At 39.0% G+C, this 12,956-nt stretch overlaps 1 protein-coding gene across 2 annotated transcripts in view; it reads left to right on the forward strand.

Moving 5' to 3' along the window:
* Positions 1-400: 400 nt before the first annotated feature.
* The window catches only part of LOC123879674 (gelsolin-like), a 31,998-nt gene continuing 19,442 nt past the window's right edge, over positions 401-12,956 (forward strand). For both annotated transcript variants that reach the window (XM_045927539.1, XM_045927538.1), the window contains exons 1-11: positions 401-534; positions 1,485-1,559; positions 2,558-2,750; positions 4,218-4,333; positions 5,948-6,125; positions 6,885-6,976; positions 7,342-7,455; positions 8,072-8,203; positions 9,340-9,460; positions 10,903-11,026; positions 12,030-12,165. In XM_045927539.1, coding sequence (XP_045783495.1) covers positions 472-534; positions 1,485-1,559; positions 2,558-2,750; positions 4,218-4,333; positions 5,948-6,125; positions 6,885-6,976; positions 7,342-7,455; positions 8,072-8,203; positions 9,340-9,460; positions 10,903-11,026; positions 12,030-12,165 — 1,344 coding nt within the window. In that variant the 5' untranslated portion in view covers positions 401-471. The remainder of the gene's footprint in view (positions 535-1,484; positions 1,560-2,557; positions 2,751-4,217; positions 4,334-5,947; positions 6,126-6,884; positions 6,977-7,341; positions 7,456-8,071; positions 8,204-9,339; positions 9,461-10,902; positions 11,027-12,029; positions 12,166-12,956) is intronic.

The raw sequence follows: 12,956 nt of genomic DNA on the forward strand, positions 1-12,956 counted from the left end.
CCACCCTACCGACAAAACCGCACCACCAAGCCTGCCATGCTGACCAAGGGCAGATTGGTAGAGTTGGAGAGAGATTTGGTTACCATAATATTTTTTGGGTTCCGTACCTCAAAAAGAGAAAAGGAACCCTTTGGATAATTTTTTGTCTGTTTGTCTGTCCGTCTGTCGTGTCTGTCAAGAAAACCTTTAGGGTTCTTCCCGTTGGCATGGTTGGTAATCATGAAATTTGGCAGGTAGTAGGTTTTCTTGACAGACACAACAGACGGACAGACAGACAGATGGATAACGAAGTGATCCGATAAGGGTGCCATGTTTCCTTTTGAGGTACGGACCCCTAAAAAAACACGGAATAATTTTAATAAGACCTGTATATAACTCAAACGTTTTACATCTATGAATCATAAGCCGGCAGAGCGCGGTCTGTGGTTCTGTGTGACGCACGTCCATTGTTTTGTTTGAGTTACATCAATTATGGAGCATCCAGCCTTCGAAGAGGCCGGGCAGAGCCCTGGCTTGGAAATATGGACTATTGACGTAAGTAAAGCCCGTTTTTAGGGTTCCGTAGGTACCTCAAAAGGAAAAACGAAACCTATAAGGGTTCCGTTTTTCCTTTTGAGGATCACTTTGTTTTCTGTCTGTCCGTTTGTCGTGTCCGTCAAGAAAACCTATAGGGTACTTTCCGTTGACCTAGAATCATGAAATTTGGTAGGTAGATAGGTCTTATAGCACAAGTAAAGGAATAAATCCCGAAAACAGTGAATTTGTGGTTTCATCACACAAAAAAAAAAAATTAAAATGTGTTCTATTGTCCAAGTAAGATAACCATACCAAGTGGGGTATCATATGAAAGTGTGACTCGCGTTTAACCGCTTTTTTTAATGATCTAGGTACCTTATCTGATAACTATCACCAAATTGATATCATTCTGTAGTGTTCTTCTATAAAAGTTGCAAAAAGGTAATTACCTATCATCACGATTATTGTTTTGATTCATAAAGTAGGTAAAAGCACAGAAATTATACCTAGATACATGTGTGCCTTGAATAGAATAGAATTAGAGTACGTGTGGGTATCTATGAATATATGTGGGGGTGTGTTATGATATGGGGTATGATATTGAGGTTTCTATTATCATTTTTTCTTAACCGAATAGCCCCCCCCCCCCCCCCTCCTCTGCTCTACTCTGTTCTACTTAGCTCTACTCTGTTCTACTTTACTCTAACACCCGTATTCACAAACGTTACTATGAGGTCTCATAGTGTGCTCGAACGCACAGTGTCCGTTCCACCAATCAGATGACTGTATCACGTCAATTTACAATGATCTGATTGGTGGAACCTACACTATGCGTTCGAGCGGTGGTAGTTTCGGAAAAGACGGACGGACGGACAGACAGACATGACGAATCCATAAGGGTTCCGTTTTTTGCCATTTGGCTAGGGAACCCTTGAAAGAATTCAAGTTTAATACGTATTTTATTACAGAAATTCGAGCCTGTAGCGATAGAACCCAAAGTGTACGGAAAGTTCTACAATGCCGACTCTTACATTGTACTAAAGGTAAGATATCTTCCTATCTTTATCTGATAGCACCCGTGCGAAACTGTTCGCACGGGTGCTTGTACAGACTCTATGTACCCCAAAGTCTAAATAAAAATAAACGGGTCTTTCAAATAAACTATTTACTAAACAAGAGGATGTCCGCGACTTCGTCCGCGTGGATTTGAGTTTTTAAAGATCCCGCGGGAACTGTTTGATTTTTCGGGATAAAAAGTTGCCTATGACAATTACAGGGGCGCAAACTACCTCGGTACCTTTCATACAAATTGGTTAAGCGGATGGGTCTTTAGGAATCCCGTGGGGACTGATTGATTTTCCGGGATAAAAAGTAGCCTATGTCCATCCCCGGGATATAAGCTAACCCTGTACCAAATTTCGTCAGAATCGGTTAAATTGTTGGGCCGTGAAAAGGTAGCAGACAGACAGACAGACAGACACGTTTTCGCATTTATAATACAAAATATATTAGTAGCCTCAATAGCTCAACGGTTGAGGAGCGGACTGAATTCCGAAAGGTAGGCGGTTCAACCTCACCCGTTGCACTATTGTCGTACCCACTCCTGGCACAAGCTTTACTCTTAATTGGAGGGGAAAGGGGAGTATTATTCATAATAAGCGTGGCTTTCTTTCTTTTTATTTAAAAAAAACTTAAACACTGATTACAACATGGGGTTATTCAAGGGGCGGAACAACAAATTCCGGAAAGGCCGGCTACGCATTAGCGGTTTCACTGGTGCTGCAAATGTGTAGGGCGGCGGTAATCACTTAACATCAGGTGACCCGCCTGTTCGTTTGCTCGCTATTTTTATTTAAAAAAAACAAATGCTTTCAAATCTTCAAATGAATCCACCACAGCACTGGTTCGTTAGCAAGAAATTCGGTCTCACTCTTTTCAAATTTCGCTTAGTGGCATATCTACGGGCAATAAATATTCTTACCCTAGGCCGAAGCCTCCTACCAAACGAAATTCAAGCAGTGAAACTTGTTCAATTTTTTAGACAACAGGTGATAACACCTCAACCCTGTCCTACGACGTCCACTTCTGGTTAGGAAGTAAGACAACGCAGGACAAGAAGGGTTCAGCAGCAATCCTGACAATAACCCTGGACGATCAGCTCGGTGGGAGAGCTGTCCACCATCGGGAGGTTCAGGGTCATGAGACAAGCCAGTTCCTGGGGTATTTCCAACCTGGTAATTGGATAATTTATTAATTACCATAATACCAATTATTAATCTAAATATTATATACACAAGATAAACTATAACAGCAATAAACCTTTACTACCCGCGAACTACCGATAGATAGCAATAGATATGTAGTATAGTAAAATTGTTTTTAACCCCCGACCCAAAAAGATCTGTGTATCTGTATATCTGTGTATATGTTTGTGGCATCGTAGCTCTTAAACTAATGAATCGATTTTAATTTAGTTTTTTTTGTTTGATTTTTTTTTTTTTTTTTTAATGTATGTTCCCCGATTACTCAAAGACCCCTGGACCGATTTGGAATTTTTTTTTTGTTTGAAAGGGTATACTGTGCAGGTGGTCCAATATAAATTTGGTGAAGATCTGATGAATATCTTCGGAGATGGAGAACAGAACTCCTCAATAGATAGGAGCAAATTGCTCGCGATCAGTGCAATAGCTTAGTAAACAGTAGGGTTTTAACTGGGCATAGCATATTATAGTACAGTGGGGCCACTAAAAATTGTGAAATAAAAAATTTTCAAAAGAAAAATAAAACCGACTTCAAAAACCACAAACACTAAAAAGTAAAAAATAACTTTTATTTAGCTACACATGTAATGTACCTAGGTATGAAGTCGGGCGAGCTTCATTCTTGGATTTCTAATTTTGTTTTAATATGCTCGCTCGACTTCATACCTAGGTACATTACATGTGTAGCTAAATAAAAGTTATTTTTTACTTTTTAGTGTTTGTGGTTTTTGAAGTCGGTTTTATTTTTCTTTTGAAAATTTTCTAGTTACTGTAACCTTCACTGTCGGGGGTGTTATAAATTTTTTATTTACACTTGTTCTGGATTTACACTTGTATTAAAATACACCAAGCAATACACATGTACACCTCTTTTCAATCAATATATCAATTTCACTCTAAACTATATCAGCGTTTATTAAGACGATCGCAGTCGGGTTTTAGTTTTCAACTTTTTCTATATTTTTAACCCCCGACCCAAAAAGAGGGGTTTTATAAGTTTGACGTGTGTATCTGTGTGTCTGTGTAGCTGTGTATCTGTGTGTCTGTGTATCTGTGTATCTGTGTATCTATCTGTGGCATCGTAGCGCCTAAACGAATGAACCGATTTTAATTTAGTTTTTTTTGTTTGAAAGGTGGCTTGATCGAGAGTGTTCTTAGCTATAATCCAAAAAAATTGGTTCAGCCGTTTAAAAGTTATCAGCTATTTTCTAGTTTTCTTGTAGAAAAGAAGGTTAGATAACCCTTAGGTTCATAATATTCAAGTGTCAATTGACAAATGTCAAGCTGTCAAGATGGACGTTGCCTAGACATACATAATTATTTATTTGAAAATGATTTGTCGGGGGTGTTGAAAATTTTTAATTTGCACTTGTAATTAAATGCGTAATGCATCTTCATATATAATCTTAATCAATTTTATATATTATTTGGCTATTTCAGCCATCAGATACCTGGAAGGAGGCAGCGAGTCAGGTTTCAACGAAGTAGAGACCAACGCGGGTGCTGAAAAACGACTTCTGCAGTTGTCTGGATGTGAGAACATGAGGATTGAAGAGGTACCCTTTATTCCTTCTGATTTGAAGCTCATTTTTAGGGTTCCGTACCTCAAAAGAAAACGGAACCCTTATACGATAACTTTGTTGTCTGTCTGTCTGTCACGAAACCTATAGGGTATACTTCCCCTTGTCCTAGAATCATGAAATTTGGCTGGTAGGTAGGTTTTTATAGCACATATTTAAATGACAGGAATTAAATCTGAAAACCGCGAATTTGGGGTTACATCATTAAAAAAAAATTTAAATGTGTTTCAATTTTCAAAATAAGATAACTATACCAAGTGGGGTATCATATGAAAGGGCTTTACCTGTACATTCTAAAACAGATTTATTTCTATGCATAAAACTTTTTGAATTATCATGCAAAATGTTAGAAAAAATACCCGAGTACGGAACCTTCAGTGCGCGAGCCTGACTCGGACTTGGCCAGTTTGTACTCAAAAATTTATTCTACTCTATTTTAGTTTTGAATCTATTCTATTTTAGTCGTCCTTTTTAGGGTTCCGTAGCCAAAGGGTAAAAACTAACTAAAAAATTAGGAAAAAGGGAGCTATCAAAGTTGTCAGTTTTAGACCATTTTTGTGACGGGTGCTATCTCATAAACTGAACTAGTTAGGAATATAAAATTTCGGTATATTATGTACTTTTTTTCTCTCTCGTCTGGCTTTACAAAGATTAGCCAATGTCAAGTTTGTAGTTATTTGTAACAAGTTGGTTAAACTATACAAATATGAACCCCGTCTGTGCCGGCGTTCGCCGACACACGCACGGCACCCCCTTAGAGCGCTTTCCAGCCAGTTTTAACAAAAAAAAACACTCCAAAAAGGCAGAGCACGCCCGCCAGCTAACACCAACACAGACGAAGTCCTGTACTTTATTTAAAAAACAAATACTGAAAACAATCACAAAATAGTTTTTAAGCTGTGAACATAACAAACAAATTTTTTTTCACGGTTTGTCGCGATATAGAGCTCGGAAAAGAAATATTTCATACACTCAAAATATGATATTCATAATAATTATATACGGAACCCTAAAAGAGCGAGGCCCGACTCCCACTTGACCGGTTTTTTATTGTTCGTGGAGCAATCGACCGGAGTAATTTGCTAATCAAGCTTAAGAGGGGTCTCTCCGTCACTCGCTTCATACAAACGTAGTTCCAATTTCATTTGAATATTAAGCAATCAAAGTCCATGAAATTTGCAGACATATTCTAGAAACTAATATCTATGACTGTGGTTTTCCCGATTTCTGTTAAAATATTCAGTTTCGAAGTTACGCGGTCTTAAAAATTCACATACAAATATTTAAGCCCCTGTAATTTTTAGAAAAATCTAAAACACCACAGGCACAGATATTAGTTTCTAGAATATATCTGCAAAATTTCATGGACTTTGCTTGCTTAATATTCAAATGAAATTGGAACTGCGATTGTATGGAGTAAGTGATGGAGAGAGCCCTGTTAAAAATTCGAATATCGACTAATATAAGAACTTAGAATGGTACCTTTATGCCGGACGACATATTATTATATTCACGCTCAGTTTCAATTAGTAGTTTTTTTTTTTTTAAATAGAATTAGAATAGTATTATTCGTTCATTTCCAATCATCAGGTACCAGCAGAAGCCTCATCACTGACCAAAGACCACTGCTTCATCCTAGAAGTAGATCATGACATCTTCGTGTTGATGCCGGACGGCGCGCGAGCAACCCAGAGGAGGAAAATCATCAGCATCGCCAACAGCTTGAGGGATGACTACCATAATGGCCGAGCTACTATTGAAATCATTGGTAAGAAGCAAGCTTAAGCAAGCGTAGCGTGGGACGCCCTCCAGCATGATGGACCGACGATATAAAGCGGCTGGCGGGAAGTGGCTGGATGAGGAAGGCTGAGGACCGGGTGTGGTGGCGCTCTATAGGGACGGCCTATGTCCAACAGTGGACGTCCACAGGCTGCTGATGATGATGATGAAGCTAGACGCCGTAGCCTAGTGGCGTCCTCCTGTCAAAGGTTCGATCCCGACCATGCACCTCTAACTTTTCGGAGTCAAGCAATTAAATACTGAGGAAACTGTACCCCAGAAAGATCTCCAGTTTTTAAAGGTGTGTAAAGTCTGCCAAACCGCACTTGGCCAGCGTGGCGGACTATGGTTTAAACCTTTTTCATTTCAAAAGGAGACTTGTACTCCGTAGTAGGCCGGTAATGGATCAATCATGATGAAGCTATACTGAAGTACAGCATATTCTACTCTGAGACGACATGGTAGCAGCATGGATTCCTGTTCGATACAGGCCTTTTTGATTGTTCTGTCAAAACTGTCTGCAAGCTCAAACCATCAAACTATGCACATTTTGATTGTGTTTGTATCCACTGCAAGCGCAACCATCATACTTTGTTACATGAAAAAAGGAATGGCAATAAAAAATTTGCTAGGTACCAGGTATCTAGGTTGTCTGTCCTATAGAATAAAGACTGGAATTCATTCATGTCGAAGATTAACTATGGAATAGAGTTATCGTTAAAGCTACATAAGATTTTTTTACTTTCAGATGATTTCTCATCAGATGAAGATGTTGGTCGGTTCTTCGAAGCACTAGGCTCTGGATCCAAGGAAGATCTCATCGACGATGACTCCACACAAGTGAGTGCACTTTGCAGGACTTTGCGAAATTCCGCAAAACATTTTGTTATGCATACTGTTAGGTAGTTAAAAAATTTATAACTGTTCTACATACTGTTAGTACTTTATCACTTAGCGAGAATATTTTAGATTATACGCTCAATATGTAATATTTGGAGAAGTTCATTACATTTTTTTTAATATTTTGACCAGTAATAATGTATCCTGCTTTAGGCACTTTTTGTTTAAAATAGCCCGAGATCCTATATACCTATTCGTATTATTTATGAACAACAATACATTATTATTAGATATTGTTTTATTTGCAAAATATGCAAAGCTTCGCAAAAAGTAATATAACAGGTACCTAATTTTCTGTTTTACAGATGTACACACGAGAAAACATGTCCGCAGTGTACTTCTACAAAGTGCTGGTGGGCGATGAAATTGAATTGGTTCAAATCAACAAGCCATTCAGACAAAGACAGCTTACTTCTGAGGTGAGTATTACTAAAAGTTATAACAGGAAAAGCTGACTGACTGACTGATCTCATGATCACATGATGATGACGCATAGCTCAAACTATTAGATGGATCTGGCTGAAAGGCATGCAGATATGCTATTACTAGCCGATGCCCGCGACTTCGCCCGCGTGGATTTAGGTTTCTCAAAATCCCGTAGGAACTCTTTGATTTTCCGGGATAAAAAGTAGCCTATGTGCTAATCCAGGATATTATCTATCTCCATTCCAAATTTCAGCCAAATCCGCCCAGTAGTTTTTGCGTGAAGGAGTAACAAACATACACACACACACACACACACACACATACAAACTTTCGCCTTTATAATATTAGTGTGATAGTGTGATGCCGGTGACATTCACTAAGAAACAATAATTGAAAATTTAATTATTTTTGTGTTTTATGGGTTGTCTAGTGACTTATTGCCTGAAATAAAAATTATTTACTTTATTTATTTATTTATTTTAAACCTTACGAGGGTAAAATAGGGGTTTGAAATATGTATGATCCATACGGACGAAGCTACGCTACGCTAGTCTTTTAATAATCAAGGCATCATAAGTATTTCAAAATTAAATTTCTTGTTAATTTCAGGATGTATTCATTTTGGATACACCATGCTCTGGAGTCTACGTATGGCTGGGTAAGGATGTTGATCCAGAGGTGAAGCAAAGCTATAATAATATAGCACAGCAGTATTTGGAGGTCAAGAACTATCCTGCTTGGGTGTGTATTCTTTTTTATTACTTTGAAATAAAGAAAGAGGGAAGGAAAAAGTTTATTTTTGAAAGCTGTGCCACATATTACCAGTTATATCTACGGGTTAGGATACTTATTACTTGTTCATATTACTATTTTTAACCTCGTTTCTGGGTCATGTGGTCTTATAATATAGGCGTGAGGTCTCGTTTCGGCAATTGGGAGCCCTTTTGTCCTCAATTCTTCTTTCCAACGCTAACCTTGGGAATGAGAGTTGGACTCCTTTCTGTAATTATCCAAAGAAAGCGAACTTCCTTCACATGATGATGGATATGAATTCTTTTATTGATGACTAGCGACCCGCCCCGGCTTCGCACGGGTGGACATTTATTTTTTCTATTTTCCGGGATATAATATAGCCTATACGGATTCGGAAGAATCCATCTAAGTAATGGTAAAAGAAATTTTGAAATCGGTCCAGTAGTTTTTGAGCCTATTCAATACAAACATACAAAAATACAAAGGTTTCCTCTTTATAATATTAGTATAGATTTATGACTCACAACATTATATTATTCTCTATCCGCGGAAAGAAGTTGGAATAGCGTTAACTCTCTGTTACGTAATCGCATACAAATGAGACAATAGAGACAAAAATCTCAATGGGTGCTTACTATTTTGAGTACCGACCAATCACAAACAAAACTATGTTTTTGACGTGACAACGTCTTATAATTCGATAGAGCCGGCTGCACGCACGAAAAAACATGACTCATGCGGCGTTACCTCGCTCTGAGGCGTTCCATGTAAGGCTTGAAGTGCAAGCGAGAGCGCAGAACGAGCGACAAAGAAGCACAATCGGCCTTTGTTGTCACGTTCAACTATCGTCAGTAAACCGACTTTACAGACAACCAATTTTTCAATTGAAATTCAAATTTTTGAACATTGTGAATTGGAATTCGAATGTTTTTTGAAAACATGTCTGTGATTGGTTAACGCCCACTGAGATTTTTGTCTCTATCATTTGTATGAGATTTCTAAACAGAGAAAGTGCTATAGGAACTTACTAACTTCTTTCCACGAATAGAGTATAGTTAAAATTATTTAGGCTCAGAAATGCGCCTCCACTGGGTCTTTATTTGAAAGTTAGACCTCATTTCCAGGTCCCAGTCACCCGCGTGTCAGAGGGCTCAGAAAGTTGCACCTTCAAGCAGTACTTCCACACTTGGGACTCTGTTAAACCTGTCACTGGTGGATCCGTCAAATCCATTGCAGCCCAAATCGGTATGCTTTTTTTCTAAGTACCCCCCAACATAATTCTGTACAGTTAAAATATACTAGGGGATGCCCGCGGCTTCGCCCGCGATTTCGATTTTTTATATCCCGTAGGAACTCTTTGAGTTTCCGGGATAAAAAGTAGCCTATGTCCTTCCCCGGGATGTATCCCAAGTCTGTACCACATTTCATTAAAATCGGTTCAGCGGTTGGGCCGTGAAAACGTAGCAGACAGACAGACAGACAGACACACTTTCGCATTTATAATATTAGTATGGATTAGTATGTACTAGATGATTAACTACTAAAGACCGCAACTTCGTCCGCGTGTATGTATTTAGATTTTTTAAATCCCGTAGGAACTCTTCGATTTTCCGGGTTAAAAGTTATCAATATCAGTTTCCGGGATGCAAGCTACCTCTATACCTTCCATATAAATCGGTTAACCGGATGGGCCTTTAAGAATCCCGTGGGAACTTTTTGTTTTTCCAAGATAAAAAGTAGCCTGGGTCCTTCCCCGGGATATAACCTAAATCCGTACCAAGTTTCATCAAAATCGGTTAAACTGTTGGGCCGTGAAAAGCTAGCAGACAGACAGACAGACTCACTTTCGCATGTCTAATATTAGTATGGATTGTACTAAGTATATAATATTAGTATTAAACATTTTATGCAGGCAAAATTTTTTGTTTCACTTCATAAAATCTAAGCTAAAACAAAATATGATAATATATTGTATCTCAACCAGCTCAGAAGTTTTTGTATGATACGGAAACAAGCAATAAATTATTTAACTTACTTCTCTATTTTTGATAAGTACCGGAGACTCGGAAAATCATTATTTTAGCATGTTTAAAAAACAATTAAACATATTATATTTAAGTTTACTTTGCATTATTCCGCAAGAACGACAAGATCATACAAATCCTGATCACCTTCAGATCATCCTCCATTTCTTTGCAACAGCACAAATAACTACTTTCATCATCATCATCATCATCATCAGCCTGTGGACGTCCACTGCTGGACATAGGCCTTCCCTAAAGAGCGCCACCACACCCGGCCCTCAGCCTTCCTCATCCAGCCACTTCCCGCCAGCCGCTTAATATCATCGGTCCATATCATAACTACTTTGCGATTTCGTATTTTTGCAAAGAGTTTTATTGCTAGGTATTTTAAATTCTTATACAATTATCGCAAAAGCGCCTTTGCTTTAAGGGATCAAAGACATTAAAATGTGTATCTGCACTTAAGGACCACATAATCATCGGCGGTGTTCCCACTAGTTACAACATGGGGTTGTTCAAGGGGCAGACCAACAAATTCCTAAAAGGCCGGCAACGCATCGGCGGCAGCTTTGGTGCTGCAAATTTTCATAGGCGGCGGTAATCACTTACCACCAGGTGACCCGCCTGCTCATTTGCTCGCTATAAAAAAGGATAAAATTACAGAGGCTGGTTTATTCTCGGGAGACTCGGATGACGACGGTGAAGCATTCGCCAAGTTCGTGGGGAAGAGCGCGTCTGCTAGGGGCTACATGCCTGACGAGGGTGCTGGAGAGCTCACCATCTTCAGGTAATTCTAACGGAATTGCTCACTTTAAAGCACCAGAGCGAACTACAGTCAGAAAACTCAAATATTCTGGTCTGGTTTGGTGGCAGACTACGGCCGTCCCATCAAGCTATTTGGCGTTCTGGTACAATGCCGTGCAGAAACCAAAGGGGTGTGGATTTAATAAAAACTGCCATAGGCCTTCCAAATTAGCCCGCATCACTTACCACCAGATGAGATTGCAGTCAATGGCTAACTTACGATGCCGTGCAGAAACCAAAGGGGTGTGGGTTTAATAAAAACTGTCATAGCCCTTCCAAGTTAGACCGCTTCTAACTGCATCATCTCTTACCACCAGGTGAGATTGCAGTCAAAGACTAACTTGTTCTGAACAAAAAAACTCTTGATTTCATCCTGAATCGACGATATGTCAATTACCATTAGGCTATAAACAGTCGTGAAATCAAAGAAAAATAGGCTATTCATAGGCTACCTATAGTTCGCGACAGGTAGAGTTGGCGTGGGGACGCCGCACACCCGCACAGCCACCGCGCTAACCCAGTGCGGATGATTTGCGGATCTGCAGGGCGTGCCCTCGCCTCATATCCCGATTGCCATCTTGACCTGTCATGAACTAAGCGTCAAATGTCTTTTTACTTTTTAACCGACTTCCAAAAAAGGAGGAGGTTCTCAATTCGTCGGAATCTTTTTTTTTAATGTATGTTCCCCGATTACTTAAAGACCCCTGAACCCATTTGGAATTATTTTTTTTTTGAAAGGGTATACTGTGCAGGTGGTCCCATATAAATTTGGTGAAGATCTGATGAATATCTTCGGAGATGGAGAACAGAACTCCTCAATGGATAAGAGCAAATTGCTCGCGATCAGTGTAATGGCTTAGTAAACAGTAGGGTTTTAACTGGTTATAGCATATTATAATACAGTGGGGCCACTAAAAATTGTGAAACAAAAAAATTTCAAAAGAAAAATAAAACCGACTTTAAAAAAAAATTATTTCAAATACCAGGGCTTCGGAAGAGCCGGAAGATATAACAGAGGGTCAAGCGGAGTCGCCCAAGCTGTACCAGAGTGAGGTTTACGTGGCCCGGTACCAGTACAAGGACGACAATGATGAAGACGCCACTGTGGTGTACTTGTGGATTGTAAGTAGGTGGAAATTCAAAAACCAGGGTGTAAAGGTGCCCACGCACTCGAACTGAACTGCAGCTGAACTGCGCGTCGCGTCAGCGCCCCGCACGATATTCCCTCCAGCCGTGACGCGCGTACATCACTGCCGCGCGGCAGTAAAGCTCAATAATCTCTTAAGAGGCCTCTCTCCGTCACTCATTTCATACAATCGTAGTTCCAATTTCATTTGAATATTAAGCAACCAAAGTCCATGAAATTTTGCAGACATATTCTAGAAACTAATATCTATGTCTGTGGTTTTCCAGATTACTGTTAAAATATTCGGTTTCAAAGTTACGCGGTCTTAAAAATTTTCATACAAATCTTTGAGTCCCTGTAATTTTAAAACTACATTTTTTTAGAAAAATCTAAAACACCACAGACACAGATATTAGTTTCTAGAATATGTCTGCAAAATTTCATGGACTTTGGTTGCTTAATATTCAAATGAAATTGCAACTACGATTGTATGAAACGAGTGACGGAGAGAGCCCTGTTAAAGCTCATTTTTATGTAAATCATGGGATATAAATTATAATTATAGTCCGGTCAAAAAAGACATTCAAGATTACAATAATTCGCATCCAGAGCTAATGTAGTACGAATGTTGGGAACACCAATTTAAATAAGTGAAAAGTCCTCATCGATCCCACAATAGCAAAAAAAAAAAAAATATTCAAGGTCGAAGTTCACAAAAATGGGATTTTTGCATTCTCTAGCTTACAGTAAGTTTTATCTATACTAATATTATAAAGAGGAAACCTTT

Source organism: Maniola jurtina, chromosome 28 (assembly GCF_905333055.1).
Source record: "Maniola jurtina chromosome 28, ilManJurt1.1, whole genome shotgun sequence".
In the NCBI taxonomy this organism is placed as follows: Eukaryota; Metazoa; Arthropoda; class Insecta; order Lepidoptera; family Nymphalidae; genus Maniola; species Maniola jurtina.